The sequence below is a fragment of the Nesoenas mayeri genome (genome assembly GCF_963082525.1).
Source record: "Nesoenas mayeri genome assembly, chromosome: 4".
In the NCBI taxonomy this organism is placed as follows: Eukaryota; Metazoa; Chordata; class Aves; order Columbiformes; family Columbidae; genus Nesoenas; species Nesoenas mayeri.
In genome coordinates, this window is record NC_137540.1 from 8,931,221 (window position 1) to 8,957,586 (window position 26,366).

At 38.1% G+C, this 26,366-nt stretch overlaps 1 protein-coding gene across 1 annotated transcript in view; it reads left to right on the forward strand.

Annotated features, from left to right (window-relative positions):
* ANK2 (ankyrin 2) overlaps positions 1–26,366 on the forward strand; it is a gene marked incomplete at both ends in the record, with an annotated part of 244,068 nt that overhangs the window by 93,490 nt on the left and 124,212 nt on the right. The window contains 3 exons of the mRNA XM_080343437.1: positions 1,068–1,169; positions 12,446–12,544; positions 13,918–14,016. Coding sequence (XP_080199563.1) covers positions 1,068–1,169; positions 12,446–12,544; positions 13,918–14,016 — 300 coding nt within the window. The remainder of the gene's footprint in view (positions 1–1,067; positions 1,170–12,445; positions 12,545–13,917; positions 14,017–26,366) is intronic.

Sequence of the window (26,366 nt, forward strand, 5' to 3'; positions counted from 1 at the left end):
CTTCTCTATTTATTTAAAGTATGAAAATTGTTACTCTGTGTGTGTTCTCAAATGCTTATTCTGTTTAATCATTACTTCTTTTGCACACGGTATTTTTCTCCTGGTATCACCAGTTGCATTAGTAGCCAGTTTACCTGTGTGTAGGTTCACATGTGGGTGAACATCAAAGTGTATGCTGGTTTCAAATAGCCAATGTAATTTCATGCTATAACCGTAAATAAAGGCAAGACTGGCACATTCCTTGCTCCCTTGCTTAACAGTACTTCCCACAACCTAGCTGAAAAACTGAAAACATTATAGATTTTTTTAAACCTATAAATGCTAATGGAGCTTTAAATGCAAATGTATGAATGCAGGCAGGTTAGGAGTGAGCATATTTACAGCATTATCCTGGATTTAGATACTCAGGCTTGAGTACTTCATCCGCTTTGTTCTATGGTTAGCTACACTGGCAATGCTACCCAGATTTGTGGGAAGTTTTTTCCTTTAGCATGCCCCATTTCTGTGTCACAGCTGATTAAATATATCCACAGGACTTTTTTGCTCTTGTATATTGTTTTTTCTCCAGTGTGTACCTCTCTGTTAAGCCAGTGTGTGTGCACAAATATGCATTGTAGTCATGTAACTTTTAATGACAAGTACAAATCCAAAACCAATATATGTTTTGTTAAGTAGCATAGCCAATAACACAATGGATTATTTTGTAGAGTTTTGAGCATATATATAAAAAAACCCAAAAAACTGTGGCTAGTAAGTTGACACTTTTGTTTTTCTTGTTGCTAGTATCAGTGACTATGTTTTCTGTTTTTTTTTTCATTGGTTCTTCATAAATTCTGAACTTAAGCAATCATTGCACTATTTTGTTTGCTCTGACAGGTCTGCAGTTCTTTAGTGCCAGTATTACCTTGTTTAAGTATGTATATGCTAATTAATGCAGATACAATGCAAAGTCAGTTCTCTTCATAATTTTATATTTCTACAGCATAAAGTGTAGTAACCTTCCACTGGTGATGAAGTTGTGCCCTCTTTTAAGCAGGAGCTAACTAGAGATTGTTTTCTTTTCACAGTCTGACAGCAATGCAAGCTTTCTCCGAGCTGCCAGAGCTGGGAATCTGGACAAAGTAGTGGAATATCTGAAAAGTGGAATAGACATTAACACATGTAATCAGGTAAGATATCTAAAAGACAGAAGTTGCAAGAGTGAGTTGCAAGAAACTCCCCTCAAAATCTATTTTGTTCGGGCTAGCTTACTTCATAAGGTTTTGATTCATCTCGAGCTTTGTCTTCAGTCTTGTTCTTCTGTGGTATCTTTCTACAGTAAACTAACAATATCCGTAAAATCGTGGTGCTTTTAGAAAAGCATTGCATTAGCATTTTCAGGCTTCTCTTTCCTACCAGTTTCCCACAAGTATGGATACGTAAGTTAGTGAAATACCTATAATCAACACGTAAGGTGTGCTGTGGTAGTCAAACACTAATGGATCCGCTATTGTGATGTTCTAGTTCTAACTGAACCACTGAGCGTATGTATATAGAGTTGCATTCCTCAAAATACTCAAGTTATGCAAAAAAGCTCTAGTTGTGGAAGTTATTCTATTATGTAGTATTCTTTGGATATAGGTAAATACTATGATAAAATATGCCTGGATAGCAAGTTGAAGGTTCTCAGTAATTCCAGTTGGTTTCTTTGTAGAAAGCTACAGTTGAGATGTTTGGAAGCATCTGTGTTCTGCAAAACTCACCACCTTCCTGGTCTGCTTGGCTTTGTATTGCTGTAACAGAATGAGATTGATTGTCCTGAGACACAGTAAGAGACGTGTTTCTGCTCCTAATGTAAATTGTGTCCAGGAGCTGAGCTGCTAGTTGCCTTGGATGAACCTATTACAAATAAATAAAACATTTAGGAAATAAGACTGTATTTAGCTTTGGAAGTAGTAAAGAAATGATATTATGACTCCATTAAGCTGTGACAGCTAATAAACTGCTCTCCAGGGCAGCCAGAAGAAAAAAGGCTGTTGAAACAGCATTTCTAGTTTGTTTTTATTTATTTTTTTAACAACTGAGGTAAAAGGTACACATTTCCCAAGTCCATCATCAGGCTGAAAGCCTGAGTTGTTTCCTGCTCTGATATCTATGAATGTGGGCTTTAGAAGCCATGGGCTTCTAAGGCAGCAAATAAATGCTACTAAGGCATGGGTTTTCTTTGGTAGCAAGAGCAATAAGCTCACATGAAATTTGAAATCTTAGTTTTTCTCAAAGAATTTTAAGAAAGTCGTTGGGCAGTGTGCTCTGGAATAGTACCCTGCCAGCGGTACTGGTGGCAAATTCCCCAGTCTTTGGAATTTGGGTTGAAATTACTGTGTCTCTGAACCCTCCTTGAAGAAACCAATATTTTGTTTTCTTCTTTGATATTGGGAGGCCACTTCTATGAAAATTGTTGGGGAATTGATTTAGAAACCTTTAAGGCAATTGTTTTGGAAGGGCAGAAAGAGTTCTAATGAGTTTTTCAAAGACCATATTTATGCATCATCTTCTTGCTTTTATTTACTTGTGGTAGACCTTCAACTTCTTATAAGAAAGACCTTTCTACTGTTTTGATCAGTCTCTTTTGCATTTCTGGTGCATCTTTGACTTCAGTGGTTCAGTTCTAATGATGATTTTCTTGATTATTTAATGTCCAAACCCCTTCCTGGCCTTCATAACATTTTAGAAGGGATTTTTCGCAACTCTGTAGTTAGTGCATGACCTCAGATATCTTCAGTGGGTTCAAAAACACTTATTCATTTTGAAGTTCAAAGGAAGCAGGAGGAGGTTTTGCACTCCACAGTGCCAGCCTCCTCCCTTAGGAGCGGTTGCTGGCACTGTAGAGGTAATTGCTGCACTAAGATTAGATCCAATTCCAAATGTGGACTCACGTAATAGAAAGAGCAGTATACTCTCTGGACATTATAGAAATATTCTAAACTACTTAATCACACTGAAAGCAGTATGGTCAGCCAATTGTTTCTCCTTAGCCACCCCACACAAAGCACCTGATCCCCTGTGACCTAAGATGCGGAAGTCTGAGGTTTCCCTTGCTATTTTTGGGAGATCTCAGCCTGTAAGTAAACATTCAGTGGGTGGTATTTTCAGCTGACTAGCTAACTTGTGTCCAAGCAGATTAAAATCTTATAGCTCACTTGCATTTGGAATGCAATTCTGATTACCTTCAGTTGGTTAGAGAGAGTAGCCATGGTTTTTAACCTTGTTTCACAAAACTACAAATTTAGATATGTTTTTATCACTACTTAGATATGTTTTTGTCTCTGGTTAATCTTCTCTATAAAATAAATTGTTTTACATATTGTTATAAAAGGGTACTTAAACTTTCTGCTTAAAATACTACCTTTCAGGAAAGTTATTACTGCTGTAAAAATATACTGTTAAAGTTTCACCATTTATATGACTATAAGGTGGTAGAATATTTTAGCTTGGCTCTTTTTTAAGTCTGTCATATAAATCCAATTACTTTTGCTTCATAGCATAGGGAACTGCATTTGCAATGCTTATTTAAGTGGCTAGTACCATCAAATTTAACAGGACTATAACTGTTACTTAAAATAAGTATGCAAGTAAGTGTCTGCATCAGCCCTGAAAAACAGCTTGACATTCTAGTGAAATCAATGGCATTTCTTTGAAGGGACACTTGAAAGCTCCAGATGTATGGTGTCCAACTTTCCCCTAACTTTTAGCCAGATTTGATAAAAATTACCATTAACTGGACAATAGCTACCAATTTAGAAAGTAAAATTGCTTAAAGGATGTTTTTAAATAGCCTTAAAATCAGTAAATCATTCAATAGAAATGTCACATAAGCTGTTTTGTGACTCATGCATCATGAGATGGACTAAAATTTTAGCACGCCATCTAAATAGAAACTTCAAAGATTACTCACCTTCATAGACTAAAGCATCGGGTTCAACTTCTTGGCAGCACAGATTATTCTGTTTGACTCCCACAGTGGACGAGCTGTAAAGAACAAGAGTTCCTGGTGAAAAGGTGCAGGTTTTCAGGGAAAGTTTGGGAGCAGAGAAGACTGAAGGTGCTGCCCCTGACATACATTTGACTGTACTATCTGTCTTGGGCAAGGCTTCTGTGAAGAACAGCTGTTAATGAAAGGTGTCATTACTGTGGCATCCTTGGTTACACTCCCATATCCCTGCATGTAATGATTGTAAGAATAAACTCCTGTGCTTTGTCTGTGTTTGGGAACATAAGGAGTGTATCCATACTGTTAAATGACCTGTCTCCCAAGTTTCAGCCTTGAGTCCTCGTTCCCTAATCATCCATGCTGTATTAGTTGGCTCTTGGGCTCCTTCTGCATAAAGCAGCTGGGGTTTTCTCTGAGTTGAGACCTGGGAGCAGTTCAGGGGGTGCTCAGTGCAGGGACCACTCTCATGAAGCAGGGGAAGCCTGTGCTGGGGGAACTGCTGCTCCTCATAGTTCCCCAATGTATCTGAGCAAACCTTGGTTCCATAAGCCTTGTCTCAGACTGTGAGCCATGTTGTGCACAGCTTACTTAAAAAAAAACCCCTAAACCAGCAATAAAAACACCCCACAACCCAAGAAAACCCAGACCTCCCTATGGGCTGCCCAGGCTGCTGTGGGGACACCGAGCGCAGGCAGCGTGAGCTGTGCTGTGTCGTGCTGCGGGGGGCCGGGGCACAGAGAGCCAGCGCTGACATAGGAATTCACAGCATGGGGGACAGGTTTTTTGAAGTTACTTCATATTCTGAAGTCCTTACTTCTGTGAAAAAAGTATGTGTTCAATTTTAAAACTACATTTAAGTCCTAGTTAATTTAGTTTAGGTATGGAGCTAAGTACTACTCTGAAGAAGGCTGTTTTCCTGAACTGGAGCTTTATACTATCCAAATGTTATCTATACCACCAAGAAAGCCTCCACAGAATTCCTTGCTTCTTTTCAGATACTTACATGCTGACATTCAGACTGGAGAAATGTCAAAACTAATTAAAAAGCCCACAATTGTGGACACTATTTATTTTGGAAGGAGTAGATGGAAGAATAAGAAATGAAGTAATCTAAAATATTTTGAGACATTACCTTCCCTGCTGAAGAAAAGCTGCAGATGATTATAGTAGGCATGTGTCAAATGGAGTTTAGGATACAAAAGGGACAGTGGTTCTGGTGTCTGTGCCAAGGAATTTAATGATGAGCAGGATAAGAACTCGGGCATTCCATGTGCTGCTTAATGAAGATACACAGTAAGATTCTTGTCTTACTGTCTAGGAGAAAGTTTCCATTAAAAGACCTACTGTCAAGAAAAAACTTGCCGAGTTATATGGGACACAGCCTGGTCAACTTCAAGTTCTCTGGTTAGGAGAGAGTAAATTTATACTCAAGTTCTTATGTTGAAATAGATCCAGCAAATGTTATGTCTCAGAATTATAGAATCACTTAGGTTGGAAAAGACCTTTAAGATCGTTGAGTCCCACCAACATTAACAAAAAGGATCAGCCCCAGGACAGTACAGTTAATATGATAATTTCTTTGAAAGATGACATGTCTTTCTTGAAGTGGTCATAGTCTTTTGCTTGATGTGAGAGGAATAAGACTAGAGTTGCTGCAGATTTTTCTTGTGTTGGAAGTGCTTCCCTTCTGCAGCTGACTGGCAGGAGCACGCAAACAGTATATTGCCAAGCAGGGCTTGTTATACATTGACACTCTATGGGTAAAATCAAAGCTGGACGAATGCAATGTCTGGGTTAATTTAGGAATTATTCTAGACTACATGAAGTGTTTTGAACTCTCGACAACCAGTACAAACCAGAAAATGCTAAAATAACCCCTTCGCATCTATGAATAAAATTAATGTCTAATTTAGATTGTCTCAGCCCTGTTAGCCAGGAGAAACTTCTGTCTGTGCAGTGGATAATCCATTTTCCTGAAGACCCTGATGACTCTGTGGGGCTTCCCAAGTACAAAAAAATGAACTGAGATGAGCATCCTACATCATCAGGACTAGCGAGCCCAATTTCTTATCCTGCACCATCCACTGAGCACATACAAGTGCTTTAGCTTCTTGCAAACTCTGACTCTGGTACCATATAAAATTGCTGACAAAGCTTATTGATATCTGAGACCCTCAGCTTCTGTTGATTAAGCATTACTGGTATATTGTAAATTCTATTAGGAGTGGGAGCAGATTCTTCTTCTAGAGTTTGGATTCTTCTTCTAGAGTTTGGGGAATATGCAATGAGACACAACAGCTGCTACTGCAGCCTCAGAGTTGTTCCTCCTCCTCCAGGGGTTTGAATGGGGTGTCTACGTGGTTGTTCCTGTTAAGGAGAAGAGCAAACACACTGTGCAAAATATAGGGGGTATATTTTATTTTAGGAGTGAGATAACTGAATACTCTTTCAAAAATGAAGCCTTGTATATGCAGGGAAGGTTTTTTTTTCTCAGTATAATGCTCTTTTTAGACTAGTTCCCAACTAGGAATACAGTGTATAATGCTGAGAATAAGCTTTCCTGAACAGAAATAACACAAGAAGATGCTTTCTTCAGCTTTAGTGTTTATTTTTCAGATCCTAAGTTTTCATAGAAATCTGTTTTTGTAGATAATTAAAGTATTTCCCCAATTTAACTGTTTTAAAAATCTGATGTATCTTGATGGTTCTGGATATACTGAATACAGGGATTAGTTACAGTTATTAATGTGGTTATGTAGTTAATAATTAGTTATTACTTAATTGTGCTGCTTTGAATGCTACCTCCAGTTCATATCCTTTAATCTGAATTCAAGCAATGTAATCTATTCTGATAATAATAAATAATTTATATTTGTTTCTGGAGAGAGTTAGAAATGTCAATGGACAAATTTCCCGTTTTAAAAGCAGTACCTTTAAAAAAATCTAATTACTTATATTTTATAGGATGAAAAACTGATAGCCATTGGAAATCTTTGATTCCTTTAAAGCTATTTTCCTTATGTTACAGATGTAGTTATTTTAGGACATGGTTGCTATTTCTAGTTTATGTAGCAAGAGAAAACAACTTGCTTCTGAATCGATGTTTAAAATGTTGACTAGCAAAATGAACTTTAATTTTACAGTAAGCATTTATGCAGCCCGTAGTTGTAGCAGAAGTTAGACTCCAAAATCTGACAAATCTAAGGGTTCATCAGCTGTATGCTGTGTTTTGAAACAGAATTGGTAATACAAAAGGCAACACACAGTAATGTTTTCCCCATATTGTCTTCAGAGGTTTGTCAGTTTTCATGGTGATTAAAGTTACTTTCTTGGAACGAAAAATTTATGATGGATTTTGGCATTTATTTTGATGAAGTCTTCTGTATTCATAAGGAATGTATGTGAAGTCAGATACCTTGAGCAGAACAAGTTTCAACTATCAGGTAGTTTTCGGGGGCTGCCAGCTCAAAGGCTTTTTAAAACTTAGGTCTGTTTGGCTTTTGCTTTCATTTTGTTGGCCTCATTATAATTTGAGTAGTGCCTTGATTGCTTCAGTTACAGTGAGACAAAGCACCAGCTATTAATTACTCCCTTATTTAGTCCAAATAGAAAGCGGCGAACCCTCCCCGTAGTGCTAACTATAGACTGAAGTAGCACTGCAGTCATAATGAGGTTGACAGTATCACATGTTGATGTCACTCAGTAGGTTAATTCATTTTCATGAATTCATCTTCTATAAAGCAACATAAAGGGAGAATTTTCATAGTCTGAAATTATTTTTCCTTTTTCAACCATCCACTTTATTTCTTTGTGATATTTTTGGGAAAAACTTTAACTTTCAGACTTGAGAATGGCATGCACAGCTCTCTAATGTGCCCTTTCCCAAATACTTCTTGAAATGATGTTGGCCATGTGCACTTTTTACTTCCCCATGAGATTTATTCAGAGAAGAGAATTTGCAGCAACCTTAGACTGACATCTATTAGAGATATGGAGAAAAGTGTGTGACATTAACAAAGACTATGACATTGCTTTTTAGTCTCAGCTTCTGCTGTTGAGTGTAGATGCCTTCTTAACTCTGTCAAAGCACATAAAGGAATTAGTATGATCATGCAGAATTACTTACAATAGCTTTGTAATTTTCTTTGTTTTCGTAATCTATGCTTTGCTTTTGGCCCATTAGTCTATATAGCCCTGTGAACACAACATCAGTGGAAGGAACTTTGTAAAAGTACATTGCATTTAATGCTTCAAGAGAATGTCAATACATTACCAAAAAAAAAAAAGAAATAAATTTTTTACTTGTTTTATTTTTGTTGACTGTCATGATGTTTTTTCTGACAGTTTCTTAAATGCCTTTCTAACCCTGTATAGCAAAGGCAAGAGTAATTAGAAACTCAAATGTTTGCAAACCTTCCTGGAAAGTGTTGTGACTCAACTTCCATCAGAGTCAATGGGAGTTATAAGGTGTCAACCTCTTAGTGTAAAGGAGAGGGTTAATTTTGTTAATATGCAATCTTGCATCCTAATATTCTTAAAGATCTTAAGTACTTAGTATCTTCAAACTGAAATAAACTTCAGGAAAGTAAGAATTATTATATTAACGAGGGTTGTTTTCTTTAGCGCAAAGACCATTACATACTGAAGTAACACAAGCCAATGTTCACTTTTTTCTCAATTCCTTCAAACACTTTCCCCCATCAATACATTTTCTGTTGGGCTTATACTTCTCACTAACTTTCACCAGCAGAAGGTGAGTAAAGCTTTCCAGGACTACCAGGTTACTGTCTGTATGTGTCACAGCTGAGCTTAGATGGGAGCGTCAGTAAAGCTGTAGTAATGCTAGACAACTGCTGGGGCTGTATTTGGTCTTTTTAAGCTGACCTAAGGCAATACCACTATAGATGAAACCTTGCCCTAGTGTTGTGATCATGCTTCCATGTCATGCTCTCCCTAGCACTGGCCAGAAGTATGTGTGCTGCCTCATACTGAACGACTGAGGGACCTGATCTGCAAAAAGGTGGCTGGAGATAGAAATGAGCAGAGGAGAGGACAGGAGAAGCAGAGGCACTTCTGGTAGCTGTGCTGACTTCACCGATTTAAGATGTTCTTTGAACTATAGATTGATCTGCTGCTCTGCCAAGAAGTCTCCTTTCTGTGGGGTTGGTTTGCTTTGGCGTAACAGGGCTCGGCAGGACTAGTACGAGCCATTATTGCTGTCGGATGTAACAGTGATCTGGGTGATGTGCCAGAAGGAGTAAATAGCACAACAGGATTAACGCCACACCGGGCAGCAGCTGAAGAACTTCCATTCCATGTAAGGACCCTTCCATAAGACAAGTGGGTTCAAAGGCAGAAGTACCATGGCCTTCCTTGGGTGATTTTCAGACAGTAGTAGTGAGACAGTCCTGTGGAAAAGAAACATGGCAGATATTCAGTTAGCTTAGAAAATACTGGTGATTTCTAGGACTTTACAAGAAATCTGTGGGCTTTTCTGATGTGGTGAAAATATGTAGGGTGACACTATAATAAGCGCTGTGAGCAGTAGTGGTGTGTGTGTGCATTGGTAGCACTCTACGGGGTATGAACTGCTGATGCCTCTAGCTCAGTGGTAAAAGAGAAAAAGAACTGAGGGAATGACGCTCTGCAGGAAAGCACTTGAAGAGCCAAGCTTGCAAAGCTTAGTATTGTGTTCTTTTATGAGAGTTAGAATTACAAATAAGCCTCTAAAAGAAAGGTAGCTATGGTATACATATGCTTTGCAGGGAGTAGCAAGTCCCTATGCAGTACAGTTTTGCTTAGCAGACAACTAATTTAATCTCCCCCCACACAACTTTTTGGTAGGCATGGGACTGAAAAAGGGAAGTGTTAGAAACCTTTGTTGTTCTAAAATACAAGAATCCAGTTGACAGGAACGGAGGAGTTGCATTGATTAAATCTGAGCTTCCATAATCATAAGTAGCAGGGATCAGCAATGTGGGCTGGGAAATAATTACGGCATTGGTTCTGATTATGGAGGAACAAAGCTTGCTTTAAGGCTTCAGTCATGCTGGCCCTCAGCATTTAAAGTGTAGTGCTTGCTTTCTTCTATTGCTTGCCCTGAACTACTTTATTTAAGCAATGACAGAATTTAAATGTCTGAAGTAGGAACTGTATTTAGGCTGTAGTTTCTTTCTGTACCCTTTTTACTGGACCTCACTATATTAATTTTGCTTATGTTTTAATTGTTAATAAATAAAAAGATCATATGTTGCAAAGAAACATACTCTATGCAGCAATATTAGCTTTCAGCTGCTTAATGTGGTATCATTAGATATGTGTCTTAGAGTTACGAATACAGACATTTTAAGAGATTGCTACTGATGAAGAAGTGGGATGAGCCTTGCTTTCTCCATACTTTGGCACTCAGTAAACTAAAAAGCTTGCCATCAACTTTTTGCATTCCGAGGCATGTGTGTGCAAATAATTTGTGTAGGCCATGTAATATTGCTGTTTGTGGAATTCAGTCTGCTCATCGAGAGTGAAAAAGGTTAATAACATATCATAGCAATACGTCAGCTGTGTACAAGTGCAAGAAATCAAAGTTACTGTTCATACTTTCATAGAAAGTGTTGATGACTGAATCTGCGAGATTAGATATGAGAACAGGTCTTTGTTCTTAAACAACAAGAAGACCGCTGTGTGTTTCCTCACAAAATACCGTTTCAAAGCTTTAAACCACTGTAGGTAGTAATTATGGTTACTTAATACTCAGTTGAGCTTCAAAAACAAGAAAGATTAGAATTTTCTGAAATGTTTTCAGCCTGCAAAAACTTCACTGACATGTACAGTGTTCCTCATCTTGATGATTGTGGTCAACCTCAACACATAATTTTGGCTAAAGATATATCCCTGTTCCAGGGCATGGCACTACTGCCACCCCTGGACTCTGCAGCTCAGTAGTAAGAGTGTTCCTCTGGAACAAAGATCTGGTTGCTGCTGCTTAACCCACGTAATGGGATTTGAAACCACACTTCCCATTAATGTTTCCTAACTACCAGGCTGCACAAGGATATTCTTCTTGTGGCAGCGTGTGAATGTATCTTTCCTTCAGTTCCTTTGCTTTTTTCATAGTTGCACTTCTGAATTTGACCACAAAATCTGCCTGTGCTGCTCATGTGAATGTAGAATTAGATGGAGTTACTCAGAAATGCATTTGGATTGCTGTGTCTGCAGCCATTGGACCCGCTCCCATTAAATGCCTCCTGTGAAGTGCTAAGTGCTTTAAAATCCTACTGGGACTTACAGGCTTGAACTCCCTCTGTGGATGGACAAAGAAAAGACCAGAAAGCTGCTTGTTTATTTTGTAATCTAAATAACTGCTTAGAGGCAAATAAAGTCATAGGAATTACACAGTGCTAAACTTGCTGCAAGTTACTCAGATACCTGAGTATTGCTTATGATGCCTGCAATATGGAAAACAGCAGAATGCTTCAGGGCAATAGCAGTATCTGTTGCTGTCACCTGCCTGATGTACTGTGAAAGATACCATAGGATTCTGAAATATAGGTTGGCAATTCAGTTAAAATAGACTGTCATGTTATATTTTTCCCTTGGGTAGAACAGGGATACTAGGAAGAGGAAGATCCAGTTTCCATGGCCAGAATTAATGAGACAAAATATTCTATTCCCATTTAATATGAAAGGGATTTAGATGTTCACCTTCTTAGGCTGCCTTTTTTGAAACTCCTAGCACTTCATTAAATTTCTTTTCCTTTTTGAATGAGGTTACAAAACCTTGAAGTTTAGTGAAGACTTGCTCGTCAGAAACCAGCAGATGTATTAAGTCAAGGATCAATTTAATTTGCAAACCATGTATAACCATATTTATATCTATCTATATATAAATATATATATATATATATATAAAAATAATCGTGTATGGTCTAGTTGTGTTTTTGGTCTTCTGTCTGATACCAGTTATCCCAGTGGAAGGAAGGAGAGCCCAGGGTTCAGGAAAGCTACATCAGCGTGGAATAATCCTGATTCAATAAACATATCCTGTGTAAATTTAGCTAAGTCCTGTGATTTCTCTGTGATGATAATACCTCAGTGGGGCTAGATAAGGTTACAGTAAATAGAAGGCAGATATGCACTCAAATTTTGAAATAATGGGTTCCATGGAAATACCCAAGGTAGTAGTCTAGGGAAATGCAAAGCTATCAGAAAGGAAAGAATCTTTTATGGATACTTGCTAGCTGCAAAATACGGTTTGTTTGGATGTCTTTGTTGCTATGAGAAAAATGTTATTGAAGAAGTTTGTCACACAGTGCCTTGGCTTAACTAGCCAAGTCCAAAATATCTGACTTATGTAGACAGCCAGCTAAGAGATGTAATAGTATTCCAGCTAATAATCTTCTTCTTATAGCAGAGTAAGGTAGGAATGTGTATCTTCAGAACTGATATTTGTAATTGATATGGCCCTTGTGCTTACAGAATGGACTCAATGCTCTGCACCTGGCAGCTAAAGAAGGCCATGTGGGACTGGTACAAGAATTATTGGAAAGAGGGTCAGCTGTGGATTCTGCCACTAAGGTAATTCATGCGTGCCTGTAAGTTTATTCACAAAAGGAAAAATCAAATACATGGGAGAAATTTAGAGAAAAAAATTAAAGTACAAAATAAGATAATATAACTACTTCACTGATACTGGAAATGTTTTCAGTTTTTCATTATTTCCAAAGACAAGTCTCCATTACAGAGAGAGTGAATATAGCTCAAAATAGTAGATTTATAAAAAAATCTGTGAAAATTGGTAATTGCTTGTATCATATCCAGAGCCTTTTCACTCAAGGACACAATGGAAGAAAACACCTGTGTCATAATTTGTTTTGCCTTCAGCCTTTTTTCAGACAAGCACTTGCATATGTCAAAAACATTGAATCAATGTGTTATTTGTCTATGGATGGTACATTCCTTGTCATCGGCCAGATTTGTTGTTTTGAACAACAGAATGTTTGACTCCTAATGCCTAGGTTGGCTGACTGTGCTTAGCCTTGGATTCAGTTATGACCACTGTGTTCCTGCAGCTCATTTTTTATTTTTTATTATGATTTCTGATGGACAGGTTCTCCATCAAGGTTCAAAACTTGATCCTCAGCTCAAAGAGCTTCTTGCTGAACTTGTGATTTCCATCACTGGTGGAAAGATGTTCCCTCTTTCAAAAATATCTTTAAGTCACCCCTCAGTGAAGCAGTTAGTAGAACCATCAGGTTCTAGGTAGGATTTGGGGGTTTGTTCTGGATTTATGAACCTTGATTGTTTAATAGAGCCATTTAAATATCGCTGCCAGGAAGAGTGATTGGCCTGGAAAAAATACAAAGCTCTTACAAAAGCAGTGGCCTACCGCACTACTGCTGTTTTGTGAGAGATGCTTTTTGTCGTGCAGTGCATCTCTTAAAGTTAATGCCTTTCAAAAATGCACATTTTAATTTTATGCCAATGAGAAAAGAGAAAAAACGTTTATCTTCTGTGTTTAGAAGGTTGATTTCTGTTACTTAACCGTCAGATCTTCCTTTTGGGTCTTGTACTGGGAAATCTCATTTTACATGTGGTTCACAGATTGGATTTCAGGAGTCTTAGATTTCAGCTACCTTCTACAGGGCATGATCTCTGGACCTGAATGCAAAAGACCTGTTGGTCCATACTAAACTTTACCTAGAACTTTGTCACATGCCCCAATCAGATTCCATAATTTAACTCAACAGTTATGTTATGCTGTTAGGGTTACACAACCACTCACATCTTTGTGGCTGCAGCTACCAATTCTATCCCCTGTGATGTTTATGGGACATCATGGAACTGTAAGATAAAGTTGTACTCAAAAAAAATGAAGGTTATAAAGAACTGCTGGTTGAAATTATTCCTAATGAAGTGTAACGTCTTTCATTTTTTCCTCTGTGCAACAGAAAGGGAACACAGCCCTGCACATCGCATCCTTAGCAGGACAAGCTGAAGTTGTCAAAGTTCTCGTTAAGGAAGGAGCCAATATTAATGCACAATCTCAGGTATGATGCTGTTTTCCCTTCTCTCTTCTAAAAGTTAGTTCAATAAATTTGTAAGATACATCTGAGATGTTAGGTAGTGATTCCAAACATCTAAGCCTTACAAATCAATCAAATTGAGGCTTACATAGCATTCACTAGTAAGTAGAATAAAAGGAAGCAAAAAAAAAAAATTGTCAAATAAATTATTTGATTAATGTTTGTAAATGCTACCTTAACTATGGCAACTGTCTGTAGCTTTGAAGAACTGAACAGATGGTATAGATGAGGACTTTATATGATAAAGAAACTGCGTCTTTCTGAAGCATCTAGTCAGCTTGTGACATTCACAGAAGTAAATCATCGAGCTAACTAACAGTGTTCAAATTGAGTCCTAGTGCGTCACTCAATGACCAAAAATACAATTTTCAAAGTAATTGTACAAGCTAAGATGATGAGAAAAATAAGTCAAGCTTCAGGGTTAGGTAAATTTCAATTACATTTTCCTAGTGCTTAGTGTCTATAGGCAAGATAGTGGCCCTTAGCTTAATCTTGCTGAGTTATATGAGCAAAAGAGAGCAATCTGATTTAACAGTGCTGCTGGGAGCTACCTTGGTTCAAGAGAGTATCAGGAAGCATATCGGGACCTCTGTGAAATGCTTTTCTCAATCCTGTTCTGTTGCGCATTCCCTGATCTTCAGGAACACAGACGAGTTTCTGAAAGCTTTTCATATGTCAGAGTCCATCCTAAATCTGGCTCGCTCCACGTCTTGCTTGCCCAGACCTGGCAGGGTTTTTTTCTCTTTGCTGTTACAAATTTATGATGGACAGTGTAAAGTAAGTAGAAGGCAGATGAACTAAGAGGTTTCTAAAATGAATCATTTTTTTTTCTGTACTTTCATTACATTTTAAAACGAGAGAGAAATTGAAAAGATCTTTAAGCTGCCTGACTCCAAGATTTTTTAAAATATTTTCTTTATTATGCATTTTTGCCTGAAACTGACTGCTAAAGAGGTGTCTCAGAACAACTGATGGTCTGTTACTCCCCATGCTCTATTTCCATTAAAGACAAGAATTGTCTTTAATGTCTTTAATTGTCAAACTCCTTTCATAATGACCTAACTGGATGATTTCTGCATACGTTTTTCAGCCTTTTCATGTGTATAAGAAGGAAAAGTGATGTTAGGGCTTTGAGCATGGTAAGAGAAATAATTGTAAAAATGATACTTTCATGAAGCATTATCCCTCCAAAAAGTCTTGCCATAATTGGAAACTGTTTTCACAGGTATTATTTTATATATTCCTCTAGTTTTGAACATGTTTATTGCTAGCACTGGATGTTCTGTGTAATGTACCTGTTAACAGGCATTTGCTACTTGAATTAATTTAATGAATCTGATGAATGGCATTTTTTCCCCACTGCTGCTCACTGGTTGCCTCCAGACAGGACAAATTCAAACTGCTGTCATATCTATGCCCTGGATTTGTGCCACGTTGTCTTAATTAAGTCCCATTGACTTGAACTGGAGAGCGAGTCCTTAACGCAGCGTGATCCAGCTGCAGGGGCCTTTTGGTTGCATCCTTCTGGTCTGCTGCACTTTCCCAGAAGAGGTGGATAAGAGCTGCTGGAGCAGCTGAGGTTTGGGTGGGCAGATTGCTCCTCGATCGGGCAGCCGCTGCTGCTGCTGTGGAGGTTGCGAGGGGCCGGCATGGGGAGCAGCAGCTTGTGGAGCTCCTGGTTTCTGTGTTACGCCTTCCTGGCCTGGTGTTCCTGGCTCTGCTGGCTTCCAGAGCAGCCCAGCTTTCAGAGGCTCTTGCTGCTGCTGCTATGGGGAGGTTGCACTGGAAGGTGTCCCTTGGTAGGGGCTGCTCAGTCACACAGTTTCCAGGTCACAGCGCCGTCGGTAGCACAACAGTAAACATCTGCACGTAGAGGAAGAGGCGGATGACCTGGATCCATCTTCTTTTTGGTAAACATTGAATGCACTTGGGTAACATCAACTGATATTCAGCATGTTGAATAGTATTTGTGTGTGGGCATTCGCACACACGTTGCTATGTAGCTAGTAGTTTGAATAAGAATGAACACGTTGCCTATATGATGGCTGAAAAGGATGTATTTTTTTTTTAAGTTGGAGCTCTGAGCAGACTCCTAAGTGTTTGGGTCTAATACTGATTTGCCAGAGGCTTGAATGGAATGAGGGTAGTGAATGCCGCCTTCCTACTCAAGATTGCCTTGACATACTCAAGAATCACATGTGTCCTAGGCAACAAATAAGTTAGCAAAAAGAAAAAAGAGTAGAGAAACATCAACTTCAAAATTAATAAAGGATAGGTAGGTGCTTGATTTATGATTAAAGGTCAAAAAGTATTCAAGCAAACCTAATGACAGCTGGTCAAAAAAGAAAAATATGAAGTTACATAGAAAAGGGAAAAGAGAATAAGCAGAATATGCTTGAATACTCAAATACTAAGGTTTTTTTTAAGGGAATATGTCAGTGATGAAAAGATTAAGAGGAAAAATCGTATCAGGAAACAGCTTAATTGAGAATGTCAGAAATGAACAAAAATACAAATTAAAGGTAAAAATTAATTAAAAAATGAGAAATTATTACTGAAATGGTCAGATTTTTTCTTATGTTTTCTCTCAATTCCATTTTTAAAAAATACGTTATGCATTGTCACTGTTAAGTCTTTTAGGAACAGTTGTTGGTATTGAGGGTATATTACATCCTCTCCTTGATATCTCTGTTATTTCACACTTTATTTTTTTTTAGGCCCCTGCTAAATGCCATTTGGTGGTAGAGATTTAATGCCACTGAAGTTGCTCGAGTTGCTCCCTAACTTCCTCTTTAAAGAACTTGGCATCTGTTAAGGTCATTGTCATTTCCAGTGATGACAATTTGCCATAGTGACAAAATTTCTTCACTGATGTTAAACTGATAGATATAAGACCATTTTCAACACCAACTTGTTAAATTTACCATTTCTCCTTTCTTTTTCACCATAAAAGTGCCTAAAACCACTGGCCTTTATCAAAACTTACCACAAGTGACATCTGAAACACCACACTGATTTCCCAGTTTTCTTGCAACAAGAAAATAACAGAATAATCTTAGAAAATGCTATTATAAACTTTGCAACCACTGAGATTACAAACCTCATATGTGTTATCTGAGACAGTTATGCATTCAGGACTTTGATTTTATGGAGTTTGTTTTTCTATTGTATTACTTTGCCCTTCAGTTTTATGTTCGCCTTCAGAGCTGTTATTTTGTTCATCTTTCTCTTTTTAAAAGTCTATTCCTTTTGAGTTAATATGTCATCACTGCTATTTTTAGAAAAGTAATTTCTGTTTTGATAGAAAGCCTAATTGCACAGTGATTACTAATTGAATGACTCCACTTTCACCTGCATGCATATCATTTGAGAGCTGACATCTTCCTTGAGTATGTTTCAGGCAAATGCTGAAATGAGATCAAACCCAGAAATGGCCAGGGAGATCTGGAAGTTGCTGGTCCTTTTTGGCATACCTCCATCTAGAATTTGGCAAGTGTGCAATTATTTGCCTCCATTAGAATCGCCTTTTGCTACCAGTGTTGCTGGAGAAAATATATAATGAATATCTATAAAACATCCATTTGGTTGACTCTGCTCACGGTTCAATGAGCCGATCTAGATATGCGTCATCAAGTCAAAATCAATTTCTGCGATTTCTCTTCTTGATTTGACCATGATTTTTGGTCACATATAGATCTGACTAAGCTGTACTCATTGATAATAGAAAAACTTGTCTGGGGACTGAATGACACAAACTATAATGTCAAGTGGGTAACAAATCTACTGAAGCTGGTCCAGGCTATTTCTTCGGGCTTTCATTATATTTTTTTTGCAGAGGAAGGTCATCCCATGGAATGATGTGATCTTTTGCAATATGTGTTCACCTGTGTGGGTGATCCTCTAGGTACTTCTGAATTTCAGTGAGGAATTCAGAAAAAGTCCTCAGGAGCCATTGAAATGTTTCTTTATATAGAACCATGGAAGTGGCATTGGCCACTTTTCTCTTTTCCCCTCTGCCCACCACTGTCCCTTTCTCCATCACATACTGTCACTGAGCCCAGTGGTATCCTCCTTTCACAGCTGGATCATTTCATTACCTCAATCTATTTTGAGTTGTTGCTTGTGTAGTAGAACATTATTAATTTTTTAATTCTTCCTCTCAATGAGTGTCTACTTTTGTGACATATTAGGAATTTTATGCCAATTCTCGATCTTTTTTGCCAAGTAGCGGAGACATCACCAGATTTAGTCAGTCCAGCCCTTCCCTTTGATAAATGACCTTTTGTTTCTGTTGCTTTCTCTTAAAGTCAGATCATATCATCTGAATCCTGTGTAGGCATCAGAGATATCTAATAACTAGAATATTAGCTTGCCAAATGTGATGATACTCCTACTGCAGTAATCTTGATAACTGAGTCTGCCTGTAGACTGTCACCTGCAGCAATTGTGCTGAACTATTCTGACCACACATACCTGATGGAATGGATACATCCTGACTTTCGGCCATTCCAAACAAGGTCAAAAAAAGTTATCCTAGCGGAAAGAGTTGCACCTTACAGCATGAGGTGGTTTCACAAATGTCAAGTGATTGAGGTAAAGAGGGCCGAAAAGTAAAATACAAAATGAGGAACTATTCACTCTGTTCAGTAACTTCAAGGGAACTATCATATCCTAGAGTCACCTAAGAAAGAAATTATTCCCTCCAATTTTAAAGTTTCTGCAACTGAGTTTAGAACAGAATGTGTTCCCCATTAGCTGCTAAGGTGGTACTTTGACCAGTGCATCACTGAGGGGCCCTCACAAAAGGAGGAGCTACCTTTTAATCATCAGATTATTTAAAGTGACCCAGATACAGAAAGCAAGGATTAGATAAATCAGTCCTCCCCCAAGCTGATCTTGTTATTTAAAAGCCCTCTGTTTCCTTTCCTCTATATCCTTCTCTAAGCTCATTGCAAATACATTAGCCAAGAAATATTTTTGTTTAAATTTGCCCCCATTATGGTTACCACTTCCTGCCTCAATGCATAGGAGATGCTATTGTGATTGCTAGAGTATTCTTACCCAGACTGTTCAACAGATCAAAGCAATCCTTAGAGCAGCACAAAATTTCTGGCCTCAATATACTTACCCAAAAATGAGTGGTAAGAGAGCTTGTTGAATGTCTGTATTCTGTGTTACCACCAAAGCAAAGGGAGGATTTGGATGATTCTCCGAGAAGTGATCAGCTTGACTCTCTCAGGATGCCCTAGGATTTGCTTTACCAGAGATTGGTCTCCCTGTGGTTTGTAAAGATAATCTTACCTTCAGAATGGACCAGATTTTGCAGAGTATTTGCTACTCCATTATGACAAATTATTTTAATTCCACCAACTGGACTTCCTGAATTTATATCAGTATATTTAGAGAGACAGATTTTTAGCTGTTCTATATCAAGAGGAGTCATTTAGGTGCTGTTCATCATTGCTAATGTAATAAAGGATCAGGCCCATTATCTCTTCACTGGAGAGGAGGAAAAAGAAAAAAAGGAAGAAATGCCTTCTGGAAGATTATATGGATTTTGAGAATTGTAAACAAAAGTAATACATTAAGAGCAATGAAAGAACAGATATACTTATCCTCCATTAAGCTAGTCCAAGGTTCAGCTGCCTGTCTCTTACGGTGATTATCAGTTGATGACAAACAACCCTCATTCCTGATCTTGAAGGATGATCTCGGGCACCATGGAAGCAGAGTTGAGCAGGATGCCTGTGTATGTGAGACTGCAGTGGTGCTTACAGATGTACACAGAATTACAGGATAACAGAGAGAGAGAACATAATATAATGATTGTTGATATTAGAGCATTCGTGTGGGGCTTTTCCATTTTGCCAAATAAGTAATATAGTTAAAGGAAAAATAACCCCATGAGGATGCCCAGAAGAAGCAGCGTGGTGATCTGGAAGTAGGGTTGGCTTTCTCTCAAAAGCTGTTCTTCGGGATCAGGAGCTCTTAAAGAACAAAGGAATGTACTTAGCCTGTTTAATATGTGTCTGTCAGATCCAAGCTGTAGCCATAAAATAACTGAAAGTGTCAGGATCTCAACCGAGACTGAGGAGAAACTGAAAATATTTACAACATACATCTTAGCCTATTTTGCTAACTTAGAATCTGTTAAAGTGCTTTGAAAGGATCTAATACCAATGGTGCAGGTTAGAACTTGAAAAAGTATCATTTTAAAAAAGAATAGTGTTTTTTTTTCAGCTAATAATGTGATACAGAGGTGACCTGTAATATTTATTCTTAAAATGCAGAAACTTTAGGAGCCTGTAATAAACTAACACACCAGCTGGAAGGTAAGGATTCACCAGACCAACATGCCACATTTCACCCTGCTGTAAAGACACAGTCTACGGTGATAAGAACCAGGCGGTGGAAATGTTATCTGCATATGTTTATGAGAGCATAGGTATAACTGAGTCACAGCCAAATAAATACAAATATTTTACTTAGAACTTTAGTGCAATATTGTCCTCCTTCCAGCTCTGAACCATAAACATAAAATAAATTGCTGTTTTCAGTACTGCTTTTACTTTGCCATGTCTGGAAGGCAAACCTCAAATGCTGTTTTGGATGACTGCTCAGCATTCAAATGTGGGACCTCTGGCCCGGCTAAGATTTTGGGCCCTAACCCATGCCCAGTATCAAGGTTATATTTTATTGTGCCTGACTAAGCTATTCTGTTCCCATTATTCTCCATCAGCTCAGTTTCTATTACAGGGTGTCTTTTTGTAAAAATGGCATTTTCAAAGCACAGGATGTCTTGATTTCTGCCTGGCTTTGTTTCAGGCTGTGTTGTTGCTTTGGTGTTCTTGCGGAGAAAATGGTGATATTTGAAGCTGCTAAAATAGAATGTTTGTACTCTTTACATTTGGCATATGAGCTAGAGGTGACTTGCAGTAAAATACACTTCCCAGAAAAGCGATGCTTGTAATGATGAGGCAACAGGTGTGATATACCTAGTGCTGCTGTTGTTCTGTGTGATCTCTCATGAATGAATTTACTGAGGTGATCACAAACCCAGACAAAATAATTTATCCATTGGCTTTATAATTATTGCAATGGTTTAAGTATAGAGCGGAAAACACTATTATCTTACTAGCAAATTAATGAGGCAGTTGAAAGGGTGGTAGTATTTTCTGTGTAGACTTCTTTGTCACTACATTATTTTTATTTTTTTAATGACATATTAGTTTTATGATCTGTCATCTCAAAGAGGTAAATACTCTTTGATTGTGATTTTGTTTGTTTGTTTTGTTTAATTGTTTGACGCAATAAAGCAGAATCACCAGCCTCCCTAGATCCAGTAATTCCAGTCTTCTTCCTAAATGCTGTCTCAGCTTTAATCTTTTCAGTCTATGGGGCCCTGCAGGCCTCAGCATCTGCTCGGTATAATGAATGTAAGGATTGTCACCTAAATGATTAGCTAACACTTACTGGGAATTCTACAGTAGGTCAGAATCCAGTAGCTCTTCTGTTCCCTTACAGATGTGCCACATCACATGGAACAATTTTATGCTCACAAATGGTTACATCTGGTCTGTGTGTCATCCTTTTTACTAGCACTTGCCATCATTGTTATAAAATGAAAAGATACTCCAAGAAAATGAATATATGCTAAAGTGTGCTCATTTTGAAATACAGAGGAAAGAGTCTAACCAGAAAATATAAGAAGCTCATATCAATACCAGAAATCCCCGGGGTTTAATTTATCTGGTTGTGGATGTATCCAAAAGGTGTTTGCACTGAATGTCTCTTTCTTATAATGTGGATTCGGGGCAGGAGAACAAAGGGGAACAGAGCGTACTTTACTCCCAAGTCTCTCTTAGCTTCAGCCAGATGTGAAGCTGAAGGAAATAACTTCTCTCAGAACAGGAAAAGAACCTTAAATTGAATTACACTTATCAGAGGCATAATCTGGTTTTTGCACTGGTGTTGGTTCAGCTCTTCTCCTTATGCTTGAATGAGAATCAAACTCCCTGCTAGGGTCTTAAGGAGAACATATAGACAAATATTAGATTGTCTTCTGAGTATTGCAATGGTACATTTTACAGAAATAGATCTTCTTATGATAAATCATTTAAAGATAAAGTCAGGCAGTGTGCAGGTATTAACGTGTCACATCTTGGCAGCATGGATCTGAATGAACATCTTGATAGATGTTCTAGGCTCACTGGAGAAAAACATGCAGTAGTTTTCTGGGCGTTTTAATTGTTTTCAACTTGTGAAAGCCTGCTAAAATACATCAGTTTAAATATAGTTGTGTTTTTGGGAAAAACAAACAAACACACCCCACCACCACACAAAAACCTCACAAAACCCCAAACACCCCCCATAAAAAAGACCCCAAACACAGTAACAACAAAAAACCCCAGATCTCTTAAAAATATATATATATAGTATTATATGGTTAATCAATTTTTAAAGTTCCAGTTCTGACAGTGTACATGTTATTTCTAATCCTCTTTAGTCACAGATGTAATAAAGAGTAGTTTCCTTCCATCCACTTTTGCATTCTCAATTTCATGTTCCTTAAACTGTCAGTTGAGCAAGATGGGCTCTTGAATCAAATATTTTCAATCTTTCTTTGGAGTGACCCACTTTCCCTTGGCTGTATGGCAAAATGAGACTCCTTAGACACCTTAAATTTGGCAACTTGAAATTAAATGGTGTGAATTTCCCTTCACAGATTTGACAATTGCATATTTGCTTGAATATAAATATAGATGCACTAGTCTAAATATTTCTGAGATTTTTTTTTCTTGAACAATAATATGGATTATATGATTGATTTATGGAAAATGTATTTTAATGGAAAAAAAAAAAGGAATGTGGATAATTGGTAAAGTTACCACTATATAAAACTTTCAGATTTTGGTGTGGGCTAACAAAAAATAGGGAGTTTTAGAAGTCAAAATAGATGCCTTGATCTATCCTTAATTCACCCTTTTAGGCAGAGAATCTCTTCTGCTAAGATAAAATCCTCTTATGAAGAGTTTATTTTTAGACTGACTGAAAATAATGCTCTGAGCATAATGCACAACAAAGTTCCCAGAACTGTGATATTGTTGATTCTATCAAGCTGTGTGGTCTTAATTTAACTCGTGGTGTTGCATTTGTTTGTAGCTCTTGTGTTTCATTGATTAACATTAATTAATTGGTTCGATCGTTAGAGGATTTTTCACAGAATTAGAGAATGGTTGGAGTTGGAAGGGACCTCTGCAGGTCATCTTGTCCGACCCCTCTGCTCAAGTAGGGCCACCTAGAGCAGGCTGCCCAGGGCCATGTCCAGGTGACTTTTGAATGTCTCCAAGGATGAGACTCCACAGCCTCCCTGGGCAACCTGTGTCAGTGCTCAGTCACCCTCACAGTAAAACAGTGTTTCCTGATGTTCTGAGGGAACCTCCCATACTTCAGTTTGTGCCCATTGCCTCTGGTCCTTTTTCTTCCCTGCATAACAATCTCCTATTTGAGAGAGAGTAGCCTTTGCTGGAGTGGTTATTTCCCCTCCTGTGGAGTTTACTGGAGACTGAGATAAAGGAAACAGTGAATGAAGGTAGAGTTACCTTCTTGTAACTGCTAATGTGAGATGCTGATTTAGACTAGTATCTCTGGAAGAGAGTGGGGAAATGGGGAGATTATTGTATGTCACTGAATAAAGACTTAAATCAGCAGCTTACAATTTTTGTTGAGGCTGAGCAGTATTCTGAAGAGTAGAAAAATCCTGAAACAGTTATTGAATTTAAAGGCTCCAGAAATGATTGTAGTCTTACTGTGTAAAATGCTACATTAACATATGACCATAAATCAGAAGATTTAATAATCTATGTGAGCTTTTTAATGAGTAATCCAAGATTGTCTCATTCTTGTCTCATCCTTTGTACCAGTATCCGTTCCTTTTTGGGGCTGGTTTAAATTCTTACAAGGGCAGAAAGAGAAGGAGGCACAGGAAGGGGTAGGTAGAGCGGTTTCACAAAGGCTTTTCTCACATTAGGTTACATGCTGGGTCCTATGAAGGAGACCCTAGAGCAACCCAAGGGAAACTGAGCTTTTACACAGGCAGTATTTTGTGCAAATAATCTTCTCTGACTGTTGCTTGAGAAGTGCAGTTGCAGAGTTGAAGGTTACAGAAAAAGCCAAACTAACTTGGTTTTCATTTGTGACCTTGAGTAAATAAAATTTTCCTTTCCTTGATATGAAACAAAATTGGGTGGAAAAACCCACCAAAATGCCAAACCAGAAACACAGGCAGTAAGGTGGAGAGACAAAGAAGGCAACTGGTCTGGGTCAGGCAATCTGCTGGTTGTGTTGACCTTCTCACTGGTAATTACATCTTGAAGAGTAAGTAGGAATGAGCATTTGCTGTATGTAAACAATTGCATTAGATATCAGCTGTCTCATCTTCCCTGGTAATCTCAGTGATCTCCTAATACAGTCTTAAACAGTTCCTGGAGGCTGTTAAAATGAAATAGAAATGTTCATCTGGGTTTACATTAGTTATTTCATCATGAGACATGTTGCTAAACTGTCACCCGTCGCTTCAAAAGAGTCAAACTGGGGGAAGAGAGAACGTATTCCGTGATCCGTATGAATATAAATATATATATGGTATATAGGTACCATAGATATAGAGACTCACAAGGAAACATCTTGATGGACAAGCATGGTTAGGCTAGTCATTTGCATGCCCTGGCTACTGATAGAGCTTGGAAGGTGTGTTCTTCTGGTCAGTTTGTACTGCATGCAAAGAGTGTGGTTCCTTGAAAGCCTTCTGTAAAATAAAGCTAAACCAACACTGTTTGTGTGATTTTCTGAATGGTCTAATAATCCCTCTGCTTCTTCAGACTGTGTTCTTCATTAGGGCTTGGGCAAAATTTAATGATACAAATTCTGAGTCATATAGAGACTCGCCAATTTGCATTAATAGCTTGAGGAATCATTGAGAGCTACTAATTTTCTCAAATTAGCAAGTAAATCAGTGAATGTAGTAGAAAGAATGGAGTATGAAATACACTCTATTTATTTAGTGTTAATTTCTCATTATAACTTTATATTATAGCAGTAAACATCTTGCAGTATACATTTTTGAGGATAATGAAATCTGAGTACTCTGTCCTCACTATAAATGCTCTGATGAAATCATTGTTTGAAAGTGAATGTTATGTATTATTACAAAATTAGTTTATATTTTTCAGATGATGCACAAAATCTAAACATAAGTACACAGCTGGGCTTTCAGAAAAAGCAGAATAAAGTGTATTTCTCCTTTTCCAGGTCACATTTATTTACCACAATCAGTATTTTTACTTTTATTCTGGACTGTGTTTATACAGTATGGTATCATAAACTGAAGGAAAAAATATTGAAATACAGGTTACCCACCCCTGGCCCAATAAATCCTTTGTATCCCATTCTACAACTGAAAGGAGGAGGAGAGAAGTCAGTCTTCTTTGCAATATGTCCATGGAGAATCATTAACCACAATGTCTTTGATTCAGTAGAAAACACTTTGGGGTAGTGAAACAGAAGTTTAGGGAAATCATGTTTTCTTCAGTTTGCAGAGATCTGGAATCTCGAGCTTTGGAGTATCTCTAGCAGCAGAACAGAGAAACTAAAGTATCAGCGTATAGTTCTTTGAAACTAAAATGAGCAACTGGAAGGGGGATTTTAGGTTAAAAAAAATAAAGCAAACAAAGGGCAGGATATGCTTTTGTTGTGGGCATTTCCACTTAACTGCAGGGCTGGCTGAGAAAGACTGAACCTTGCTGTATAGGAGACAGACAGACAGACACATCATAGAAGCTATGCAGGATGGGAGGAGGTGTGGAAGTCCTGGGGTCCAGTGGACAAACGCAAAAGAAGGGTTCCAGCAGGGCCAGCAGGTCATCCCAGTGGGCAGAGCTCTGCCAAGGGGAGCGGTAATACTGGGAATCCTAAAATAGGAGTTTTCTGGCCAAGAGCCAGACTTGTTGAGGTCAGGAATATTGCAATTAGAAGTTCTGAAACCAGCTCTTCACTGAGAAAGCAAACTTCACCCTGCCAGTGGAAAAAGTCAGGCTTGATCGTGCTGGGGGGAGAAATTAAAAATGCCTGGTCCAGGCAGTTTTGCACATAGACCTCAGCATGCTGTTGCAATTTCCAAAAGAAACCAGATTTTAAAGAAAACATATACCATAGTTTTAAACCATAAATAAAACCTGAAGAAAAAAAAGATTGTGATTTTATGTGCAAGAGTTTCCTTATCCCTGATTGCTGCAGTTTTAGGTATGATTATAGCA